The 26,132-nt window shown below is 38.0% G+C and overlaps 1 protein-coding gene across 3 annotated transcripts in view; it reads left to right on the top strand.

Annotated features, from left to right (window-relative positions):
• MANBA (mannosidase beta) overlaps positions 1–26,132 on the top strand; it is a 129,197-nt gene that overhangs the window by 37,251 nt on the left and 65,814 nt on the right. Inside the window, exons 8-11 of one of the 3 annotated variants that reach the window (XM_081483114.1) lie at positions 18,139–18,290; positions 21,164–21,281; positions 23,103–23,189; positions 25,284–25,451. In XM_081483114.1, coding sequence (XP_081339240.1) covers positions 18,139–18,290; positions 21,164–21,281; positions 23,103–23,189; positions 25,284–25,451 — 525 coding nt within the window. The remainder of the gene's footprint in view (positions 1–18,138; positions 18,291–21,163; positions 21,282–23,102; positions 23,190–25,283; positions 25,452–26,132) is intronic. The other 2 variants (XM_081483123.1, XM_081483134.1) reach the window with 2 other exon arrangements.

Below are 26,132 nucleotides of genomic sequence, written 5' to 3'. Positions count from 1 at the left end.
TTCTGGATCATCCCATTGCCCCGGCCCTGAGCCCTTGTCACATGCATCGAACATGGAATGGTGTTCTGTTTCACATATGATAATATACATGTTTCAATGCTATTCTCCCAGAACGTCCCACCCTCACCTTCTCCCTCAGAGTCCATAAAATTGTTCCATGCTGTGTCTCTTATTCTGTCTCGCATATAGGTTTATCGTTACCATCTTTCAAATTCCATATATATGCATTAGTATACTGTATTGTTGTTTTTCTTTCTGGCTTACTTCACTCTGTATAATGGGTTCCAGTTTCATCCATCTCATTAGAACCGATTCAAATGTATTTTTTTTAATGGCTGAGTAATATTCCATTGTGTATATGTACCACAGCTTCCTTATCCATTCGTCTGCTGATGGACATCTAGGTTGCTTCCATGTCCTGGCTATTGTAAACAGTGCTGCGATGAACATTGGGGTACACGCGTCTCTTTCAATTCTGGTTTCCTCGGTGTATATGCCCAGCAGTGGGATTGCTGGGTCATATGGCAGTTCTATTCCCAGTTTTTTAAGGAATCTCCACACTGTTCTCCATAGTGGCTGTACTAGTTTGCATTCCCACCAACAGTGTAAGAGGGTTCCCTTTTCTCCACACCCTCTCCAGCATTTATTGCTTGTAGACTTTTGGATAGCAGCCATTCTGACTGGTGTGAAATGATACCTCATTGTGGTTTTGATTTGCATTTCTCTAATAATGAGTGATGTTGAGCATCTTTTCATGTGTTTGTTAGCCATCCTCAGCTATTTTTAACGCTTACTCAGATAGCCTTTTGCCTTTTTGCATTTCTTTTTCTTCGGGATGGCTTTGATCACCTCCTCCGGTACAATGTCACGAACCTCCGTCCAGGGTTCTTCAGGCACGGTATCAGAACTAATGCTTTGAATCTATTTGTCACTTCCACTGTATAATCATAAGGGACTTGACTTAGGTCATACCTTAAGGGCCTATTGGTTTTCCCTACTTTCTTCAATTTAAGTTTGAATTTTGCAATAAGGAGCTCATGATCTGAGCAACAGTCAACTCTTGGACTTGTTTTTGCTGACTGTGTAAAGCTTCTCCATCATTGGTTGCAAAGCAAACCTCTCTGATGCTGACTGGCAAAATGATAGGTGAACTTCAGGATCCCTCCTCCAAGACAACATATTTCAGTTCTGCTTGGGATTAAAACTTCTAAGTCATTATGCATAAAACTGCATCTTCATGTTACTTTAAACATTCAAAAATTGAGTCGAGATTGGGAATGGAGCTATCTAGAGAAGACAGTGGGGAAAAACAGCCCTTGCACTTTAAAGTAATGCTGTCGAAGCACCCCTCGAGAAGGACCAATCCCCCCCCCCCCGCTCCAAATCTACTTGGGACTGGTATTTAAAGCAAAATGCACCTATGGCTAATTCATACTGATACATGGCAGAGATCGAAGCAATATTGTAAAGCAATTGTCCTTCAATTAAAAATAAATAAATAAAAAATGCAACAAAAGTGTTTTCCTCTGAAGGCATAACCATCTGTTTTGCCTCTAAGTCTTTAAATAAGCCATATGGTAAGCTCAGATAGAGGATATTGAAGGACACAATTTGACTTTAGTCTAAAGAAATGACTAGGTCCTGCCAGGACTAAGGTTTGCTTGGTATTTATTAGCTTCAGACTACTTATTGTCCTTCAAATGCCATTTCCATACATGTATGATGGAACGATAAAGATAACGTAACTTCACTGTGGCTTGGGATAGTGTATAGTAAGTAGTAGTAATTACTTTCATAGATTTTCTCTTTCCCCTGATGTCAGCCTTTGGTGTTTGCAACTGGCACTGGCTGTGGTTGTCCTCGGTGTCACCTCCCATTTGGTTTTACCTCTTCTGTGGGCCAGACACCATGCTCAGTTTGGAGCTCTACCCTTCAGGAGCTCCTTTTCTGTTTTTGATTGTTTAGTTATGCTCTGTATTTTCTGAGCCACTGTGAGTGTGTGTGTGTCCATAATATCGACAGGGAGCGTGTCCTAGAGTTATCTAAAGAGCCAAGATGTTCCCTCTCATTCTGACTCTCCTGACAGAAGACATGTGCACTCTCCCATGTTGAGTTTCTTGTGAATTATCTTTATGAAAGGGTAGAAAAGAATGAGTTATTCCAACTTTCCAAAGAAAAAGAAAAGGAACTTCTGAGTTGTCGTGTGTGTTGGATATAAGTCTATTTCAATTCAGGCTAATATGGTTGTGTTATTGTTTATTAATATAAAGATGCTACTCTTTCAATTGACGAGCTACAGGAGTAAAGGAATATGTATTGCCTCACTCCTTGTGTTAATGCATGTCTGTGCAATGTACCTGTTGGCTGGGGCTGCTGTAGAGTATTTTTGAAGCTCACTCGTTCAATCAATACTTAGGGATCATCTACTGTGTTCCTGCCACTTTGATAGGCTTTGATGATAGAGCAGTGAATAAGACACCCTGTCCATTTATTTCTGAGATTTTAGTAAAACTAATACTTCAGCTGGGAAATTAAATATTTAAATAAGCAATTGCAATAAAGCATGATAAGCACTCTAGAGAAATATAGAGCCCTGTGTGAGCACAGAGCAGGGCCACCCTGGACAGATTTGCCGAGAAGGTGATCTGTGCCCTGAGGGATCAGTAGAATTCAACCATGCAGTGTAGCAAAGAGGCAGAGGGCAAGAGTATGTCAAATGCAGGGTCTTGAAGGAATATTGTGTGTTTGTGGAGGTGAAAGAAATTTCAGTGTGGCTGTGTTTGAGTTTGAGGTAGAATAGGATGATATTATAAAGGTAGGCTAGGGCAAGATTCCATGGAGCCTAGTAAGCCATGTGAAGGAATTAGACTGTCCTGAGGACATTGGGGATTTTTGAAGGGTTTTATACTTTTAATACTTGTTTTATGAAGATTATGTAGATCAGATTGGAAGAATGACAGGTTTAGGAGGCCAGTCAGAATATTAACGTGGTAACTGAGGCACAAGATGACAATTGCTTGGTCTATAGAACTGCTGAGGAGTTAGATTTGAGAGAGACTTAGGAGGTAAAATTTGAGAGAAATTTAGGAGGCTTAGTGATGTATAGAGATAGGCGAGAAGGATGATTTATGAATGATTGTTAATTTGCTGGTTTGGGCCACTGAATGTCAGGTGGCAATTCTGTTCTTTGAATTAAAGACTCAGAACGAAGAATGCATTTGGAAGATGAGATGGAATGAAAATTATTTCTGTGTTACAGGTGTTTTGTGTGGAGTGATTGAGAGATACCCCCAAAATAATATTTGATGAGCACTTCATTATGTGGGTCTAGAGTTTAAGAATTAAAACTATAGATGTCTAAATCAACAGAATGTAGATAATTTTAGCCATTGGCAGGGGATGAGCTACTTAAGTTACTTAAGTAATGGGGGCCAAGCTAGATATTTGAGGAAAGCGAAGACTTGAGAAAAGGCTGGAGAGAGCTGAGGCACTGATAGGATTGTGAGGCAGCACTGAGGGTTGGAAACTGTGCGTCTCTTTTCTGAGAGTCACAGTATCTTCACTTTGAAAGAATTATTGATTTCCTTTTTTAATTTTAATTTTTTAACACCAAAACCATTTCATATTGAGGTATAGCTGATTAACAGTGTTGTGGTATTTTTAGGTGAACAGCAGGGGGACTCAGCCATACATACACGTTTCCATTCTCCCCCAAACCCCCTTCGCATCCAGACTGGCACATAAAAATGAGCAGAGTTCCATGTGCTATACAATAGGTCTTTGTTGGTTATCTGTTTTAAACATAGCAGTGTGTACATGACCTTCCCAAAGTCCCTAACTATCCCTTCCCCTGGCAACCCTAAGTTCATTTTCTAAGTCTGTGAGTCTTTTTCTGTTTTGTAAGTAAGTTCATTTGTATCATTTCTTTCTAGATTCCACATATAAGGGATGCTGTATGATATTTCTCCTTCTCTATCTGACTTACTTCACTCAGTATGACACTCTCTAGGTCTATACATGTTGCTGCAAATGGCATTATTTCATTCTTTTTAATGGCTGAGTAATTCTATTGTTTATATGTACTACATCTTTTTTTTTCCTCATGTAGAGAGAAATTTTATTTTGCAATGTTTTCAGTATAGTCACTTCATATGTCTCTCCTCTCAGTTAGCTGGAGCCTCATACACAGTTTGATAACTTGGAGTCAGCTCCAAAGACAGTATGTTCCCCTCTGTGTCACACATCCCATATACTTCTTAACTTCTGGGAGAATGAAGTGGCCCTAATGTTTATACAGCTGAAAACAAAGCCCTAGTTGGCATTCTGACAACATAACCATTAATTGATCCATATGACATTTGTAATTTTTGCCCTTTCCCCTTACTGTAACTCTTTAAGAAAATAAATTGTCCCCAAACCCGGTGACTGTTTTCCAGGGTGCCCTGATGTCAGCTCCCGTAGCCTCATTCCTCTACTCTCATAACACTCAGCACGGTGAACACTTGTTAACTACTGATTTACTGAATTACTCTGTTTTTCTCAGCAGAGTGTGAGCTCCACGAGCAGGATTCCTCTTTCACTACCTGTCTCCTCAGCACCAGGCATATTATGGTTGCCCAATAAATTATGTTGAGTTGAAGAAAACAAAAGTTTACCTTAAAAAAATCTGTCATGTGATAGCACCCGGGTTAATGGTTACCTTTGGGGAAGAGAAATGGGTAGTGACAGGGCAGGGCCATGAAAAGGTTGCTCTCATGGTCTAGTCCTTCACCTGTTTACTGGGCACGTTCACCACTTGATCATTTATTCAGCTAAACTTGTGATTGGTGCATTTCCCGAATGTGCTGCTGTTGTTTAGTCACTCAGTTGTGTCTGACCCTTTGTGACCCCATGAACTGTAGCTTCCTCTGTCTATGGAATTTCCCAGTCAAGAATACTGGAATGGGTTGCCATTTCCTTCTCCATATATGTACAGCGTCTTCGTGATCCATTCCTCTGTTGGTAGACATTTAGGTTGCTTCCATGTCTTGGCTGTTGTAAACAGTGCTGCAATGAACACTGGGGTGCATATATCTCTTTGGGCCATGTTTTTCTCTAAATAATGCTCAAGAGTGGGATTGCAGAGTCATATGGTAGCTCTATTTTTAGTTTTTTAAGGAACCTCTATACTGGTCACCATAGTGGCTGTATCAATTTACATTCCCACCAACAATGCAGGAGGGTTCCTTCTCTCCACACCCTCTCCAGCATTTGTTGTTTGTGGATTTTTTGATGAAAGCCATTCTGACCCATGTGAGGTGATATCTCATTTTGCATTTGCATTTAGCATTTAGTTTTGATTTGCATTTAGCAATGTTGAACATCTCGTGTGTCTACTGGCTATCTGTATGTCCTCTTTGGAGAAATGTCTATTCAGGTATTCTGCCCATGTTTTTTTGAGTGGGTTGTTTGTTTTGATGCTATTAAGCATCATAAGCTGTTTGTAAATTTTGGAGACTAATCCCTTACTGGTCACATCATTTGCAAATATTTTCTCCCAATCTGTGGGTTGTCTTTTTATTTTGTTTATTGTTTCCTTTCATGTGCAAGAGCTTTTGAGTTTAAGTAGGTCTCATTTGTTTATTTTGCCTTTATTTCCATTTTTTCTGGGAGATGGATCAAAAAAGATGTTGCTGTGATTTATGTCAGAGTGTTCTACCTATGTTTTCCTCTTGGACTTTTATTGTGTCTCGTCTCACATTTAGGTCTTTAAACCATTTTGAGCTTATTTTTCTGTATGGAGTTAAGGAATGATCTAATTTCACTTTTTTACATGTGGCTGTCAAGTTTTCCCAACACCATTTGTTAAAGAGACTGTCTTTCCAATATTGTTTTGTCTTTTCTCCTTTGTCATAGAGTAATTGACCATAAGGTGCATGGGTGTATCTCTGGGTTTTCTATCCTAGAACTACTGATTTCTGATGATGACATTTTAGGCTGGTTTGGTGGTGTTTTGCAAGCCATTATAGGTGTGTGGTAGGTTTAAAATTGTTTTCTGAACCCTCTGCCTACCCTGATTTTATACATGCTGATTATATTTATCATATTTGAGCAATATTTTAAAGTTTAGGTGAGGCTTGAATCCAAAACTCAGTATCTTTCTTTCTCTGCTATGATTTTTGAAGTTATCTTCTTATTCTAAAATGTTAGGGGAATGATAATTCTGTATCACGTAGGAGTCAAGGTACTATTTTATTTAGCTCATTAAAACCGTAACAACCCTAGACTTTGCTCCCTAGGAGATTCAGAAAAGCGCTCTGAAGGTGATTAGAGGAAGAAAGGATAAAGGAAAGAGATAATATAACTGAAAGGCGAGCTGATCCTTTAATTTGTTATTTATGGTATTTTTTCATTCAGCTGTAGTAGGACCCACGTAAGGGAGGAGTAGAACTTGAAGTGGAGTGTTTGAGGTCGAGGTTACTCCCAGGAGAGGCTGTACCAGAGTCAAGGCTGTTTATGCTAGAATGGGTAACTGAGGAACAACTCCAAACTCATTTGCAGGGAACTTGAAAGAGTGTTTGTGTACATTTGACTGGGGTGGTAGAGGTTGGATGGAATGATCTCTTACGCCTTCCTACACTTCCATGATTACTCACAAGAGGAAATCAGAATGATGTAAAAATTTGAGCTGTTTTGCAAATTTCAGAAATCAATATTGGCTTCTGAAATGTAGATTAAAATTATAAATTATTACCAAATTTGGTTAAGAGAGCTGATACCTAATTCACCTTTATTTCCATCTAGAGTAGTTCTTCCAGGGAATTCAGTTTCTTACCAGTCCCAAATTTCTTAATGTTTTCAAACTTGCCAGTATTTTAGCAAGCGAAGAGATGTGACTGCTACTTGCCATCATTATCTGTTTCCTGGCAGGAGTCTCTTAGTCTGAGTTCTTTCCTGCCTTTATTTGGTGGGAATGTGTCAGGCTGGGATTTCTGTTTACTGATTGCAGAGTATGACACACAACAGAAAAGAAACGGAACATAAGTAAAATGCTTAATGAATGATCAGAAGTTGAACACTCATGTAGCCGTCATCCTCACCAAGGAACAAGAGCATTACTAGCACCTCAGAGGTTCCCGGCTCTTGCCAGCTTCTCTAATTACTACCCGCTTTCCTTTCTGCAGATCCACTGTCCTGGCTTCTAACACTATAATTTATTTTTGCCTGTTTTTCAATTTTGTTTCCATGGAACTACATCATCTGTATGCTTTTATGACTGGCTAATTTGGCTCAACATTATATTTGTGACATTTAGATATGTTGTGGTGTGTAGCCCTAGTTTGTTTACTTACACTGTTTTGTAATATTTCACTGTGTTACACTTTCCTGCTGTTGGGATTTGGTAGTTTCCATTTTTGGCTTTTCTGAATAATGTTGCTATGAACATGACTGTATGACCCTCGGAGCACATATTCCCCCAACAGAATTTCTGCTGGCAGTGAGATTGCTGAATGCTAGGTTATGCGTGGGCACAGCTTTTACAGAGTGCTAGGCTGTTTTCCAAAGTGTTTGTATTTCACCTTTACTCAGCATGCTCACATGCTTGTTAACACTCAGTACTGTGTCAGAGAGGAATTTTTTCCATCATCTCTGGCCCTCCCTTATCAGTTCTCTATTGTTCATGTTTCCTGATGGTTTCATTGTTATCCTGGGCTTGCTTTATGCAAAAATATTTTCATATTTTTAAAGTATCTCATTGAAATCCATATTGTTAGGCTTATGTCTTTCTTGCTTGTCTTCCATCGACATTAGACATATATGCATTTTAATTTTTTTGTTTACTAGACATGTCACAAGACAGCAGCACAGTCTCAGACAGAATGCCTTGGGGAAGTTACAGATTTTGGTTGTAGCCCATGTAGCAGAGATGTACTGGGTCTTAAAGAGAATGCAGGCACTGTGGGGAAGGGAAAGTGCTGACTATATTTCTTTTGGACAGGAAAGAATATCTTGTCTGAAATTTGTTGTTGTTAAAAAGGAGTAACTTTGGAGCAAATAGTTTTAGTATAATGGGAGATAACATGAGGCAAAATTAATGAGTACTTTAAATAACTTACACAAATGAAAATAAGTGTTGGGATATTATAAAGTCTCTCAAGCAAGTTATTTCAAGAGGAACCTTAGAATGTGAGCCATATTTACTAAGTGAAAGGAGCCAATCTGAAATGATTCCAATTATGTGATGTTCTGGAAAAGACAAAACTGTGGAGACAGTTAAAAGATCATTGGTTGCTACGGGCTGGGAGGTGGAGGGAGAGATGAATAGTTAGAGCACAGAGGATTTTTAGTACAGTGAAACCACTCTGTCTGACACCGTAATAGTGATGGATACATGCATTATGCAATTGTCCAAACTCATAGAATGTATGACATTGTGAGTGAACCCTAATGTAAACTATAGACTTTGGGTGATTATGAGGTATCAGTATAGGTTGATCACTTGTAACAAACGTGCCACTGTGGTGGAGGATGTTGATAATGGGGGTAGATATTCATGTGTGGGATCAGGGGATAATCTTTGTACCTTCCTCTAAATTTTGCTGTGAGTCTTAAACTGCTCTGAAAAACTTAAGTCTTTTCTTAAAAAAAAAAACTTGAAATAGAGAAAAGTGTGAAATGTGATGTGTAATATATAATATTTTGCTTGGTAAGTGCACATTTGGGTTCATATATGAAATGTTGGTTTCCCAGGTGACTCGTTGGATAAAGAATCTGCCTGCAATGCAGGAACAAAAGAGACGCGAGTTTGATCCCTGGGTCAGAAAGATCCCTTAGAGAAGGGAACAGCAACCCACTCCAGTATTCTTGCCTGGAGAATCCCATGGACAGAGGAGCCTGGTGGACTACAGTCCATAGGGTCCCAAAGAGTCAGACGTGACTGAAGCGACTGAGTGCATATGAGATGTTTTGCTAATTTTAATATCTTTAGAATTGAAATTAATTTTTTTACTAGATAATTGTTTTAAAACTAAGGAATCAAAGTAAAATGTGACATCAGTGGTGGCAGTTATTAAAAAAACCCAAAGTAACTTGGAATTCTTTTTGGTAGCACTCCAAATGCTCCATGCAGAGATCAAATGTGTGAGTTAATCAGATATATCCATAGAGAAGGTGGTAGAGTTGAAATAAAGAAGTCATTCTTCTATTTCTGGAAAGACTGCTGCTGTACTCACAGGTATCTTAAAAAAACTGGATCGTTTTTTATAAGCCTCTGTTGTGGTTAGCTCCGTAAGCATATGTGGCCAGGATCAACAGTGGCGTTCATACAAAAATCAAAGAGATTAATCCCAAATTTTACTTCTGCCTCTTGAAAATCATTCTTTGAAACTTGCAGAATTTGCTCTTTTGGAAACACCTCTTTTTTAAAAAAGTTATTAATTTTTGTCTGTGCTGGGTCTTCATTGCCGCATGAGCTTTTCTTTAGTTCTTGCAAACAGGGGCTACTCTCTAGTTGCAGTGCATGGGCTTCTTATTGTGGTGGCTTCTCTTGTTGCCGAGCACAGGCTCTAGGGCACGCAGGCTTCAGTAGTTGAGACACGAGGGCTCAGTAGTTGCAGCTTGCAGGCTCCAGAGCTCAGGTTCAGTAGTTGTGGCTCACAGGCTTAGTTGTTCTGAGGCATGTGGAATCTTTCTGGACCAGGGATCAAACCCATGTCTCCTGCATTGGCAAGTGGATTCTTTACCACTGAGCCATCAGGAAAGCCCAGAAATATCTCTTCATGTGTGAAGTTTTCTGGAAATTTGGAAACATTTTATTCATTCTTTTTAATCTCAATGCATCATTGAAAAAAGCTGCAGAAAGTCTTTCCTAGACAAAAAGAATGCTCGTTATGAAGCTAGGGCACCAGAAGGCTGAATTTTGAAAAGTTAATCTCGGCTTTGAAGTCCTATGTGAGTCAAAGAAAATGTGGACATGTATGAATCAGCTCATTTGTGGCTTTTCTCTTCTGAATTTTTTCTCTCCTTAGTGTAGAATTTTAGATGAGATTAGTCAGATACAAATATATATGCTTTGAACAATGTACAATGAAATTCCAAGCTTTAAAACTCTTAAAAATTTTGAAGGCTATTTATTTTGCAAAAACACAATATGAAGAAATGAACATTTACACAGGAAAAAAAAAACCCCAAACTTGAAGAGGAGTGCCAGGAGAAGCAACAAGAAATGCTGATCTTACATTGCCTGAAGAAATCAAAATAGTGAGGTTGAATGTCCCAACCATTTTCACCAAGAACTGGAGGCTTCTTTTAAAGCAATAGATCAAATATCTGTGTTCACTGTCATTGAGCCATTTTCTCTGATTATGCAGGAGAAATACTTGGGAAGTGGGAATTTTTTGAACATAGGGGCATTTGTAAGCAGTTTGAATGGATCTCAAGGAAACAGACATGGATACTACTGCATTTTTTTGGAATTTAATGTGAAGTTGAATTTTTATGAATCTTGACAAAACTTACCTGTGTCTAATACTTTCCCAAAATATTTGTATATCTTTAGATTCACCTGAAAAAAAATTTCTAAATTAAAATTAACAAAAGATGTTTTTTCATCAACTCTTCAAGGATAGATTGACAAATCTGACTATATTCTTTGTAGAACATATACATATAAAGGTCAGTTTTGACAAGGGTCTTGACATTCTCAGAAGTTAAGGCTCAAAATAGCAAATATTATTATCCATCACTATAGCAAACTAGTATGTAAATACATAAATAAAAACCAGTATGTAAATATTATTATTAAAAATAATAATTTGTAAATTATTATTTACAAGTAATATAATTAAATTTATAAATCCAGTAGTTTTTATACTCTGATATTTATTTTACTTCAGAAATGGTATGATTATTCATATGGCATTTAAATACAAAAGAACTTTCAGTGTCTATATTTTTTCTGGCCATTATTATTCATTTTATTTCATTATCACTGAAAGTAATTTTGTCACATAGAAGAGGATATTTAAAAAGTGATCCTATCTAGTATCTATCATGCTAAGTCGCTTCAGTCATGTCCGACTCTTTGTGACTATGTACTGTAGCCCGCCAGGACCCTCTATCCATGAAATTCTCCAGGCAAGAATACTGGAGTGGGTTGCCACGTGCTCCTCCAGGGGATCTTCCTGACCCAGGGATCGAACTTGTGTCTCTATGTCTCCTGCATTGACAGGTGGATTCTTTTACTCTAATGCCACATGGGAAGCCCACTAGAATCTATCAGATACACTAAGTACACATTTGGCTATAAAGATAACAAGTAGCTATGCTGATGTAACCTCAGATATGCGGATGACACCACCCTTATGGCAGAAAGTGAAGAAGAACTAAAGAGCCTCTTGATGAAGGTGAAAGAGGAGAGTGAAAAAGTTGGCTTAAAGCTCAACGTTCAGAAAACTAAGATCATGGCATCTGGTCCCATCACTTCATGGGAAATAGATGGGAAAACAGTGGAAACAGTGTCAGACTTTTATTTTTTGGGGCTCCAGAATCACTGCTGATGGTGACTGCACCCATGAAATTAAAAGACGCTTATTCCTTGGAAGGAAGGTTAGGGCCAACCTAGATGGCATATTGAAAAGCAGAGACATTACTTTGCCAACAAAAGTCCGGCTAGGCTATGGTTTTTCCAGTGGTCATGTATGGATGTGAGAGTTGGACGGTGAAGAAAGCTGAGCGCCCAAGAATTGACGCTTTTGAACTGTGGTGTTGGAGAAGACTCTTGAGAGTCGCTTGGACTGCAAGGAGATCCAATCAATCCATCCTAAAAGAGATCAATCCTGGGTGTTCATTGGAAGGTCTGATGTTGAAGCTGAAGCTCCAATACTTTGGCCACCTCATGCGAAGGGTTGACTCATTGGAAAAGACCCTAATGCTGGGTAGGATTGGGGGCGGGAGGAGAAGGGGACGACAGAGGATGAGATGGTTGGATGGCATCACCGACTCAATGGACATGGGTTTGGGTAGACTCTGGGAGTTGGTGATGGACAGAGAGGCCTGGCGTGCTGCAATTCATGGGGTCGCAAGGAGTCGGACACGACTGAGCGACTGAACTGAACTGAACTGAACTGATGCTGATGTAAACTTCAGCCTGTTAACTTCTGTTTGTGCTGCCGTCTGCAGACTTCTAGGTCACGACAAGGAGAGCTCCTCTTGTATCCTTCTGCACAGGTCTGTTTAAGGAGAGCTCTTTGTGGAGATCCAGCACTGGTTTTCTCAGTATTTCTGCATATTAGAGGACTTTCAGAGCACACAGAAATGTGGGGTTTGGTTGTCTCTAAAAATGCATGACAGTAGAAAGTATACTTTGGAAATGCATGAAGATTATTTGAAAAATGTTTCAAATAACACTTACTAATGTTTAGAAATGTTAATTTTTTAAAGAGAAGAAACTTATTATTTTGAAAATCTAATGATACAATGACAACTTTTCAAGTATTAATATTTGATTACAAACAGCTAAGAAGTAATCAGTGCTTCATTACATCATCATCTGTTTGGCCAAAGAAATTTGAAAGTATGGTATATACTTATCAGTTGCAAACCTCTTAATCCCTTTTAGATAAGATACTCCTAACTTCTGTCTAAAAAATATGTTCAGTTATCCTATACTTTTAAAGTTAATCCTATTTTAAAAATTAAATCATGAAACTGATTTAAGAAGTTATTTAGTGAGGTGCTAATAGAACTTTCAACATTAAATAGAAAAGTTTGGAGATTAAATAAATTTTTTTAATTCAAGCTGCTTGACTTACACATTTATGTTCTCAGATATTTACACCCTTTTGTACTTTCAGACAGTAACTTTTTTGAGCTGTTTAAAATATTTTTGATCTTGTAAAGAGATAGTATGTTCACTCTAGATGTAAAGGTGTTAATCAGGGGTCTTTTAAAAAAACCTTTCTCAGAGTGCGTTATTTTCTCTGAGGTAAAATACTTGCTGTAGAAGAAGGCTTTTACGTTACCTGGTAAGACTGCCAGAGGACATGGTTTTACAGACACTAATCATAGACCGACCAGCCTGTAACCTGTCCAGGTATGTGTAGCGGGAAAGGTGCCTGATAACTACTGCTTCTCCTCTGAGGCACTGTCAGGCGTTTTAAGGTTTCCTTTGACTGGCTCATAAAATTGTTACCGTTGGAGCTGGGATATAGGGATAGCTGTCTTTTCATAAAAACACTTGCACAGTAAAGAAAAAATATGTTAGAAGATGTGTTTTATTTTTCATGGTATTTGTCACATTAATAAATATAAAGAGTAAGTGAGTTCTATTTTCTAAATTGTTGTTGTTTAGTTGCTAAGTTCATGTCTTATTCTTCATGAACCCGTGGACTGCAGCTCACCAGGCCTTCCTGTCTCTCATCATCTCCCAAAGTTTGCCCACGCTCATGTCCATGCATCGGTGATGCCATCCAGCCATCTCATCCTCTGATGCCCTCTTCTCCTCCTGCCCTCAATCTTTCCCAGCATCAGGGACTTTTACAATGAGTCAGCTGTTCGCATCAGATGACCAAGATACTGCAGCTTCAGCTTCAGCATCAGTCCTTCCAAAGAGTATTCAGGGTTGATTTCCCTTAAGATTGACTGGTTTGATCTCCTTGCTGTCCAAGGGGACTGGACTATACAGTAGGTCTTTTTATTTATCCATTCTTTATACACTAGTTTGTATCTGCTAACCCCAGACTCCCACTCCGTTTCTCCCCATGCTCTCTTTGGCGACCACATGTCTGTTCTCTATGTCAGTGAGTCTGTTTCATAGATAAGTTCACTTGCATCACATTTTAGATTCCACATACAACTGATATCGTATGGTATTTGTCTTTCTGACTTACTTCACTTAGTATGATAATCTCTATCTCTATCCATGTTGCTGCAAATGGGCATTATTCTTTTTTCATTCCAGTAGTATTCCATATTGTATATTTACCACATCCACTGTATCCATTCTCTGTTGGACATTTAGGCTGTTTCTATATCTTGGCTATTGTAAATAGTGCTGTTAGGAACACAGAGTTGCATGTATCATTTTGAATTATAGTTTTGTCTGGATATATCACTAGGAATGGGATTGCTGGATCATATGGCAACTCTATACTGTTTTCCATAGTGACTGCACCAACTTACTCTCCCACCAACAGTGTAGGAGAGTTCCCTTTCCTCATACCCTCTCCAGCATTTGTTATTTTTAGACTTTTTAATGATGACCATTCTGACTGGCATGAGGTGTTATTTCATTGTAGTTTTGATTTGCACTTCTCTAATAATTAGCAATATTGAGCATCTTTTCCTGTGCCTGTTGGCCATCTGTATCTGTTCTTTGGAGAAATGCCTGTTCAGGTCTTCTGGCTATCTTTTGATTGGGTTACTTGGTTTTTTTATATTGAGCTGCGTGAAGTACTAAGTGAAGTCGCTCAGTCGTGTCCAACTCTTTGCAACCCATGGACTATTGCCTACCAGGTTCCTCTGTCCATGGGATTTTCCAAGCAAGAGTACTGGAGTGGGTTGCCATATCCTTCTCCAGGCGATCTTCCCAACCCAGGTCTCCTGCATTGCAGGCTGACGCTTTACCGTCTGAGCCACCAGCAAAACCCTGGAAGCATGAGCTGTTTGTAAATTTTGGAGATTAACCCCTTGTCAGTCACATCATCTGCAAACATTTTTTCCCAGTCCATAGGTTCTTTTTGTTTATGGTTATGGTTTCTTTTGCTGTGCAAAAAGTTGTAAATTTGATTAGATCCCATTTATTATTTTAGCTTTTATTTCTATTGCCTTGGGAGACCAGCCTAAGAGAACATTGGTATGATTTGTGTCAAAGGATGTTTTGCTTGTGTTCTCTGCTAGGAGTTTTATGGTGTCAGGTCTTCTGTTTAGGTCTTTAAGCCATTTTGAGTTTATTTTTGTGTATTGTGTGAGGGTGTGTTCTAACTTCACTGGTTTACGTGCACTGATTTACAGCTTTCCCAGCACCACTTGCTGAAGAGACTTTTTCCCATTGTATATTCTTGCCTTCTTTGTCGAAGAGTAATTGACCATGGGCGCTTGAGTTTATTTCTGGGCTCTTGTTGTAATGGGTCTTTTATGCATGTATGATATTGTAATATAATGCATTGGTTATTTGAAAAATGTAGGTGTCTGGAGGTTTTTAAATGTTTCCAGATGTTAAACCATTTCAGTATATAAAATCACATTCACATTTGTTAATATCACTGTCAATAACTTCTGAAATGTTTTTAAGTATTGGGAAGTTCTCAAGCTCTTGGTAGGGGGTACAAGTTTTCCTAAATCCTAATTTTTAACTGTTATTTGCCTTGAAATGATAAGGCTCACTTAGTCATTTTCAAGAAAATGTCTAGCAAGTCACCAATCTGAATAAATATAGTTTGTCCAGTGGTTCTTTCAAGTTAAAATAAAGCTTTATGAACCAGGTGGCTAATTCAGGTTACAACTCAAACTGTGGCCTAGATGCTTTTCCTCAAGACATCCATCCTGCATGATGCTTTATTCATAGTTCCCATTTCATCATTTCATCACATAGACTACTACAATGGTGTGTATTCAAGATTGGGATTTAATAGAATTAATGATTTTTTTGTTGCTTTATCAAGGACGTCCTTAAGCGAAACTGGCTCCTCCCACCAATAATGCATGAAGGTGAGGAATATAATGACTACCAGCACAAATTGGAGACACTGCCTTGATTTCTGCCAAGGCACCAGCAATGTTACCCTCTGTAAAACTCTCTTAGCTAGTATGTGTACTTCTCTAGCAAAAGCAGTGTGATAACCAACCCTATGAGATGTACTAGCGGCTTTTTTCATTTCTAGTTTGAAAAATACTATAACATAAACAATGTACTACAGTATAATAAAGAATGTATTAGCCTTTAGAAGAGCTTACCGCATCTAAGTTTAAAATATTCAATTTCTTTCTCTTTGTACTTAGAATGATTGGTCTCAAAATGATACTATGATGTAACTGGCACCATAAATATTATTATTATTTAAATGTTCCATTGCATAATGTGTGCATGCTAAGTCACTTCAGTTGTGTCCAACTCTTTGCAGCTCCATGGACTGTAGCCTGCCAGGCTCCTCTGTCCATGGGATTCTCCAGGCAAGAGTACTGGAGTGGGTTGCCATTTCCTTCTCCAATTGCATAATATACTAGAAGATAAATTATTAACATCTATAAAGTTGAAGGGAATATGGCTTTCATCACAATCTCATTTCTTATTTATTATTTTTCCCAGTTTGTTTGGAGTAGATTCCTCCCTTCCTTGAGTCAGAAGACTCTCTGATAAATCAGTTTCATTTTTTCCAGCACTTTTAAATGTAGACAGTGTGGTTGTAGGTGAGAATGTTAATCTTCTGGTCCAATTTTAAGACAATAATTTAAGATAAAAATTAGGAAAAACATTATAAATAAGTTTTTATGAGATGAGATGAAGTATCATTAAATGAGTCTCAAAAATCAAAATTTCTTTTTATTTGAAAACTTAAAAATTATTACTTGAACAAGTTAACAAAAGGTACCTCATCCTTTTGTGTTTCTGTATAAGTTGCAGGGAAAACTTTGGGTTTAAAAATAAGAATTTGTTGAACAGTAATGAGGCTACAGAGATTATAGCATGAATAACCGCCAACAACTAGTAAGAGCAGAGTAGTAGCTAATCTCTGAAAACATACCTCTTTATACCCTCAACCTCTGCTATAGAACACAGCAGAGTATACAAACACGCATTCCATTAGCTCTCAGAATGATGTCATCACACATCTTGTAGCTTCTGGAAAATTCCACTGTACCCTCAAAAGAGTAAGAGTGAAAAAGGCACATATTATTTTAGCTTTACTGTGAAGATAGTTTTGAACTCAGAGATCCCCTTGAAAGGTTCCCAGAGATCCTGTATGGTCCCCTAGTCACACTTAAATAACTGTTGTTCTAGGTGTTTGAAACGACCGTCAAGATGTTTTAAAGTTACCTCTGAAAATAACCATTTTTTTTAAAGAACATTTTTGCATCCTAGAGCAGATGTGGTAATTCCATGTCAAGATCATCCTCATCAAGGCCTTGTTCTGTGTCTTCTTACGAAGTTAACTCTGGTATCTTTTGTTATGTCATATTAATAGGGTAAGCGTCAGAAAGTGGAAGGACAGTGGGCACTTTTACTACATGAAATTAGTTGATCTATTAATTATTTTTAGTTAGAGAAGAAATGCATAATCTTGTTTTCAAGATGAGGCTTTTTTGGTATGGAACTATCTCCCTCATTCCTTGATCCGGTTTATGGCTGTATAGAATGAAGATTTGGATGAGAATACAATCTTTTTTGCTGCTCATGCTTAACTGAGGAGAAACCTGGGTCGACTGTCTCTGGGACAAAGATCCAAGCTTGTTCTCACACAGCAATGAGAACACTGGACTTTGTGCTTCTGTCCCTTCTTCCAGTTGAAACATCACTACACATTTCCAGTCTCTCTTCTACTCTCTCAGACACTGAGTTTGATGGATAATTAGTTAAGATTAAGTTGCCCATTAAACAAAATGGCTTGTACAATATTGAGCTCCTAAGATGGAAAATTGTTAAATAATGAAATACCTTGTGCTGTATTTTTGTGATTCTAAGATGCACATTTTGGCAGATTTTAACAGCACTGAAATGAGAATGTGTTTTTCAAAAGTGTATCTGCTTAACTGGTGACTTTTCTCCCCCAATTTTGTGAAGTAGTGTCAATTTTTGTTTTAATTTTGAAATGTTATCTCAAATATATATTTTTTGACATTATTGCAAATGCTACTTCATGGGAAAGACTACAATATATTTCACTCTTTAATGGTTTCTGTGTTTTTCTTTTCAAAGAGAAATAACAGAATCTGGCAATAATTTATATATATATTTTCTTAAAAATTCTCTTTCACATTAAGTGCTTTGAGTGGATAGAAAATTAACACTAAATTATGTTCATAACAACTGCTCAGAAGTTTGCTTTTTTAAAAAAAAAAAAACTCTTATTTTTTTAAGTGTATAGTAAATAATATGGTTTGGTTTTGGCATATGCTTATGTTTTAAATTTTATATTCATTATTTAATTCTGTTAACAATAGGTTTATTTTAGGACAGTGGAACTTATAGAAGAGCCTATACAAGACTCTCCTGGTCTGAGTTTCTATTTCAAAATTAATGGACTTCCCATATTTCTGAAAGGCTCGAATTGGATCCCTGCAGATTCATTCCAGGATAGAGTAACCTCTGCCTTGTAAGTTATCATCTTTTATTTCTTGTTCCTCTTATTATTATCAATCCCACAGAGCTTAAGAGCTACTCATTTTAATTTTTTTGTTTTTTGTTCTGGTGGAAAGAACCAAGAGGTAACGTATAATTCTAGGATGATGAAAACTCTAGGATGGAAAAAATGTTTAAGTCATTTCATTCTCGTGAGCTATAGGCTATCTTACAGCTAAACTATTTCAGACTGTTGAAACCATCTAATTTTTATAAATTGTTTCTAGAGGAACAAGAAAATGGCTAATGTGCATCTTGGATAGTTAGCCCCTGTAAAAAAAGAGGATTAAATTTGACTTAAAAAAAATTTTTTTGAATAATACCTTAAGTGTTTTGTTTGTTTGTTTGGTATGCTTTACCAAAAAAATGGTAAATTTGGTAATGCAATGCTTTATCAAAACTATTCACTTCTTCATGCTAAGATATTTACACATTCTTCGTGTTTATTATACTTTAATAAAAAAACTAAAGAAATCTTCAAAGCGTTTTTCTGAAGCTCTGAGAATAGAAGTTAACAAGAAAATATTTCCTGATTAGATTTATAAACTGCTATCTTTGTAATAGTAAAAATAAGCTTTGTGAGGTGAAAATGAACACATTTCAGTTCAGTTCAGTTAAGTTTAGTTGCTCAGTCGTGTCCGACTCTTTGCGACCCCATGGACTGCAGCATGCCAGGCCTCCCCTGTCCATCACCAACTCCCGAAGCTTGCTTAGACTCATGCCCATCAAGTCGGTGATGCCACTCAACCATCTCGTCCTCTGTTGTCCCCTTCTCCTCCCACCCTCAATCTTTCCCAGCATCAGGGGCTTTTCAAATGAGTCAGTTCTTCGTACCAGGTGGCCAAAATATTGGAGTTTCAGCTTCAGCATCAGTCCTTCCAATGAATATTCAGGACTGATTTCCTTTAGGATGGACTGCTTGGATCTCCTTGCAGTCCAAGGGACTCTCAAGAGTCTTCTCCAACACCACAGTTCAAAAGCATCAATTCTTCAGTGCTCAGCTTTCTTCACCATCCAACTCTCACATCCATACATGACCACAGGAAAAACCATAGCCTTGACTAGACGGACCTTTGTTGACTAAGTAATGTCTCTGCTTTTTAACATGCTGTCTAGGTTGGTCGTAACTTTCCTTCCAAGGAGTAAGCGTCTTTTAATTTCATGGCTGCAGTCACCATCTGCAATGATTTTGGAGCCCCCAAAAATAAAGTCTCTCACTGTTTCCCCATCTATTTGCCATGAAGTGATGGACTTACTTATATTATATAAATATGCATTGAGGTATATTATGTTTAGAATGTAGATGTGGTTGGTATATGTAAACTCTAATTTTGGCAAAAATTGTATTTATAGTAATATCCTTTTACTTTAAAATGTGTAATATTTTTGAATTTCATATGAAAATAAAATCATTCTCCAGACAGAGCATGGAAAATTTGCTGTCTCCTCTTCACCCTGGTGTCTCAGATGCATTTACTTGCAATGCAAGAGACCCAGGTTTGTTCCCTGGGTTGGGAAGATCCCCTGGATTGCATGCATGCTAAGTCGCTTCAGTCGTGTCTGGCTCTTTGTGACCCCATGGACTGTAATGCACCAGGCTCCTCTGTCCATGGAATTCTCCAGGCAAGAATACTGGAATGGATTGCAATGCCCTTCTGGAATGGATTGCAATGCCCTTCTCCAGAGGATCTTTCTAACCTAGGGATTGTCTCTTTCATCTCCTGCATTGGCAGAGGGTTCTTTACCACTAGCACCACCTAGGAAGCTCCCCTGGAGTAGGAAATGGCAACCCACTTCAGTATTCTTGCCTGGAGAATTCCATGGACAGAGGAGCCTGGTGGACTACAGTCCATGGGGTTGCAAAGAGTCAAACACGACTGACTAACACTTTCACTCCGCTCCCGGTAGGTTTTGGTGGTGACTGTACAACACAACTGGGTCAGTTAGTAAACCTGCCCATAGGTGTCTTTACTAGGAGCACAGTGCTCTGGGTCCATGGTCTTCCTGTTATTGGACTTTTTCCTTCCGTTCTGGGTGCTGTTCTGGAAATGGAAGGTACATGCTCTCAAGGTGGATGCAAATTTCTAAACTTTCCTGAAGGTGATGTATATAGGAGTTAGAGCAAGAAGGAAATTTACTAGATAAGGGGGTACTGGACTAGAGGAATTGTTTAAAAAAACAAAAAGGATGAGAGTGAACTAGAAACTAATATTCGAACTCTGATTTTTGTCCTACAATTTGACATGGTTATATAAAATGAACACATAGTTTCTAAGGTTTACAACATTTCTCTACAGGAATAACTTTAAGACAAAAATTTAATTTTAAAAATAGTGTAATAGCATGACTGAAAATTTAGAAGGCAGAGAAAAGATATCACTCATAATTTTTCTACGTTTATTTTTATGTGGTTACAGTTAGAAACTGAAGTGAAAGTGCTAGTCGCTCAGTCGTGTCCAACCTTTGCGACCCCATGGACTGTAGCCTGCAGGCTCCTCTGTCCGTGGAGTTCTCCAGGCAAGAATACTGGAGTGGGTTGCCATTCCCTTCTCCAAGGGATCTTCCCAACCCAGGGATCAAACTCAGGTTTCCTGCATTGTAAATAGATTCTCTACAGTCTGAGCCATGAGGGAAGCCAATTACAATTACAGTTAATGTGTATATAATTTTGTCTCATTTTCTTCACTGTGCATTGTATCCAAACCATCATAATTAAAAAGTGTTCTTCTAACTGTGATTTGAAATGTGTTTATCAACCACAGTGTATTTCTTAAAATTTTGTTCTCTCTTTTTTTTAATGTTCCCAAGATTTTAAATTAGCATTTGTTTTAAAAATTTCTTCTGTAGGTTACGGCTGCTTTTGCAGTCTGTTGTGGATGCTAACATGAATGCTCTCCGGGTTTGGGGAGGAGGAATTTATGAGCAGGATGAATTCTATGAACTCTGTGATGAACTAGGAATAATGGTAAGTAGTTGACAGCTCACCATTTTGTTGATACGTTACCATATCCTCAGTTTGACCTCCAGTGTTCTTAGTGAGTGATATTACCCATTCCTTTGGTTTTTTGTTGTTGTGGTGTAGTTTATTTACAATGTTGTGCTAGTTTCAGGTATACAACAAAGTGATTCAGTTATACATATATATGCATATTCTTTTCCATTATGGTTTATTACAGGATATTGAATAAAGTTCCCTGTGCTATGCAGTAGGTACTCGTTGTTTTTCTATTTGATATGTAATAGTTTGTATTTGCTAATCCTAAACTCCTAATTTATCCCTCACACCTCCTTCTCCTTTGATAACTGAAAGTTTGTTTTCTATGTCTGTGTTTCTCTTTCATAAATTCATTTGTGTCATATTTTAGATTCCACATATAAGTGGTATCATGGCCTATTCCTTCCTTTCTCACAGCCAAGAATGATGTTCCACTTTTTTTTTTTTGGCAGAGAAATAAATGGCATCTAGCAAACCTGGAGCCATAATTGATAGCAAATATCATAATTATTTAATTATTTTAAAATGATAGACATTCTGCATATTGGTTATATCTAAGCATATATCTATATTTTCTTTGTAACTCTCTTTGTGATAAGAGGTTAAGCATAAAAAGGAAAGTAAAATATTAAAAAATTTTAACTTTAAGGCGATCTAACAAGACCTAGAGAGAAGAAAAATGATTACATTTTAAAAGATGTGCTTGATACTGTCATTAAGTACCTCTGAACATAGTTTGCATCGGTGAAGGTTAAGCAATGGAAATATGTTCTTTTAATTCTAGACTTACAGTTCTAAAATATAAAGCACTTCATAGAAGAGTAGTAATTTTAATAATATTGATAATGCCGATGGTAAAGACATGTCAATATTCTGTAATATTCCAGGCATCGTTTTCAGTGCTCTGCATTTATTATTTTATTTCATCGTCATGCCCACCATATGAGGTAGTTACTGTTCTCTATCCCCCTTTTACTGGCATGTGGAGAGGTTAACTAACTTTCCCAAACTCACACTGTGGGTATATGGTGGAACTGAAGCTGACTCAGGCCAACAGATATGGCTCTCTGCTCTAAAGCACTCTCCTTGTGGCCTCCCTGAAGGGTGCATCCTGAGTCACGTCTGGCACTTTGCAACCTGTGGACTGTAGTCCACCAAGCTCTTCTGTCCATGGGATTCTCCAGGCAAGAATACTGGAGTATGTTGCAATATCCTACTCCAGGGGATCCTCCCAACGCAGGGATTGAACCCGTTTCTCAGAGTCTCCTGCATAAGCAGGTGAATTCTTTACCACTAGCGCCACCTGGGAAGCCCAGTTGCACTTAACGTGGTTTCCTCTCTAAAATGTCCATAGAGTGATCCTTTTTGTCATGAAAAGTTAATTCTTTGATTTTTTAAAAAAGTATGTTTCTTAACAGACTGGGCCATTTCTCAAAACCAAATTCCTGGTGAAAATTAGAATGAATTAGAAATGAGGAGAGGTTGGGAGAAATCTTGACTGAATTTCATATTCTCCACAACACAAGCACTATTTCCTTATTTGAATTCGTTTTTTTTGTTTTTTCTGCCCACCTAACATTTCCTCTTCTCAGGTCTCCCTACAGTTCTGGAGAGTGTGTAAAGTGCCTTTCCCAGTGCCTCGTGCCTTGTGTTGTTCAAATGGTCACACTCATCAGGCTAAGTTGATTTTTGTTTACATGAAAGATAACGCCCAAGGTTTAGGACAAAGAATTTCCTTCTGTGCAATGAAATCTGTGGAAGTACTGTGTTGCCTCTTATTTGATTTGCTAGATATGGCAGGATTTTATGTTTGCCTGTGCGCTTTACCCAACTGATGAGGATTTTATGGATTCCGTGAGAAAAGAAGTCACTCAGCAGGTATGTCATTACCATTCCAAGAAGAAGTAAAGGCTTAAGTTTTAGTTTTGCCTTTTGTTAAACCTGTCCTTGTTTTTTCTTGTTTTAAATTCCATTGAAGTATATCTGATTTACAATGTTGTATTTAATTTCTTCTCTCTGTTTCTTTTTGTTCTCTTTATTAAATCCCATGGGAAAAAAAAAAAATCAGCCAGGTGATTGACTCCTTGAGTGATTCCATCCAGTCTCATGGTTTTAGTTCCACTTATTGGTGGATGACTGTCAGGTTTATTCCTGGCCCTGACTTCTCTGCTGAATTTCTGGTTCTTATGATCCGGCTCCCTGCTTGGTACCCCTACCTGGAGGTGTAATAGGAATCTCAAATGTAACATGTCTAAACCAAACTTATGTTACCTTCCCCAGACTTGCTTTTCTTGCTGTGTTCCCCACCTCAATAAATGGCAATACAAGTCTTTGAATTTCTCAGGCCAAAAGTTTTTATTCTTGACTCCTTGATTTCTGTTGCATTCCACATATAAACACCTTTATATTTATAGATCTATAAATGCAAAGAAGTGATTATATCCTAGCTTTGTTCACTGAAAAATCTTAAAAACAGTGAACAGCCTAATCAAATTGAGCACTCTTGTATCAGAATAGTCTTTCCCACTAAGAGAAGGGTCCTTAGAGAAACGACTGGTTCCAGGTCTTGTATCAGAATAGTCTTTCCCACTAAGAGAAGGGTCCTTAGAGAAACGACTGGTTCCAGGTCTGGAACAGGAGACATACTAGATGATGCTGGAATATTTTGGCATACAAATAACAAGGAAGCTACCAAAGATATGTTAAAAGAACGTTGATGAGACTGACCGACCAAAAGTGGGACAATTTGAAATTCAGTAAGGATAAGAATGTCAGTGGATCGAAATCCATCGAGTATGTTAAAATCTATAAGTTCATCATTGGTGTCTGTGAATGTATATTTGTGGGAAAAACCAAAAGAAATGAAAAAAATATTATGACACTCAAGATAGTGGTTACTTTTGGAAGGAAGGAAGGACTATGATTAGGAAGGGGTACATGAGGGCTTCTGGGGTGTTGGTGAAGTTTTCTTAGTCTGGATGGTGTTGCAAGTGTGATTGCCTTATAATAATAATTCACTGTGTCATAATTTGTTTTCTGTGTCTGTTTTTTCTTAAGTTTAGAAAGTGAGCATTGAATCATCCCTTACTCAGGGCCCTCTAGATACAGTTAAAGATCCTCACCATGCACTCTCTTGTCTCTGCCTGTCTCCCCAGCCTCATTAGACACCATGTTCCCCGTCCTTTCCCCAACCTGGAATGCCTTGCCTATTACCCTCCCCTGTGGATGATCTCAATCGTTCTTTTTCTGACTCGTCTTACCTTGGGAATGACTCTCTGGGAAGAAACTTTCTATGTCTGCAAGTCTAGATTAGATCATTTTCCCTTTGTGACATACATCACACTTGAAATTACTTGTTCAATGTTTTGTTGCTCCATCAAGATTGTAATCTCCCTGAGGCTTAGGGCAAGTTCCCCCATGACCCGGCTGTATTATTCATCCAATGTATAGGTGGATGGATGAATGAATAACTTTTAAAATATTAATTGTAGTTATGTAGGTTGTAAACATTTCAGTTTTCTTTTTAATTTTCCTTCACACAATTAAAATAAATCTATGCGTTTTCAGTTCTTTTATGTATTATTAAAGAGAACTTTTTGTGCAGGGTTTATTAAAATTTTAAAGTAAAGCTCACCATAAAATTCTAGGTCAGTTTGAAGGGTGTGTGCAGCATGGAGTCACTGAAGTTTTTTGTCTCTTTGGTATTTGTATTTTCATCAGTACCATAAGCATGCCTCTCACAGTTGGTCATAGCCCTCTTCTACCTGTATATGAAACGTGAAAGTGAAAATTGCTCAGTTGTGTCTGACTCTTTGTGACCTCATGAACTATCGAGTCCATGGAATTCTCCAGGCCAGAATACTGGAGTGGGTAGCCTTTCCCTTCTCAGGGAATACTTTTATGAATAATTACAACTCTGAGACTTTTTATGTTGAGCATTTGAATATTGTTTCATGTTTTCTTCAATTTTAGGTCCGGAGACTGAAATCTCATCCCTCCATCATCACGTGGAGTGGGAATAATGAAAATGAAGCAGCACTAATGATGGGTTGGTATGATACACAGCCCAACTACACGCATACCTACATCAGTGACTATGTGACGCTGTACGTGAAAAACATCCGAACGATCGTCTTAGAAGTAAGTTCACGGAGTTCCCTGGTGGTCCGATCATTAAGATTCCATGCTTCCAGTGCAGGGGGTGCGTGTTTGATCCCTGGCCGGGGAACTGAGATTCTATATGCCTCTCTGCGTGACCAAAAATAATTTTTTTAAAGCAGTGGAGTCCCCAAACTCAGTGTGCCACAGTGTAACACAGCTTAGTACATGCATAGCACTCAATGAATCCCTCTGTGTCATCCCAGTAGGAACTTGGATGTGAGGGAGTGAGAACCAATACAATGTTGTGTTCATGCTTGCTGTGCCAGAAGTAATAAAATCTTCAAAGAAAAAAAAGTTCAGACATACCTCAGAGATACTGTGGATTTGGTTCCCTATACCACCATAAAGAGAATACTGCAGTAAACCTAGTCACGTGAATTTTTGGTTTCCTAGTGCATGTAAAAGTTATGTTTATACCATGGTCTATTAAGTGTACAATAGCATTATGTCTTAACAAACAATGTACAGAACTTAATACAAAAAATACTTTCTTGGTAAAAAATGCTAACTATCACCTGGGCCTTCAGCAAGCTGTAATTTCTTTGCGGGTGGAGGGTCTTGCCTCGATGTTGATGACTGCCAGCTAATCAGGATGGTGGTTGGTGAAGATTGTGTGATTGTGGCAGTTTTTTAAAATGAGACAATCCAGTTTGCCACATC

This window comes from Giraffa tippelskirchi, chromosome 1 (genome assembly GCF_054371585.1).
Source record: "Giraffa tippelskirchi isolate mGirTip1 chromosome 1, T2T-mGirTip1v1.2.pri, whole genome shotgun sequence".
NCBI classification, from domain to species: Eukaryota; Metazoa; Chordata; class Mammalia; order Artiodactyla; family Giraffidae; genus Giraffa; species Giraffa tippelskirchi.
This window is presented reverse-complemented; position numbering and strand designations above follow the sequence as displayed.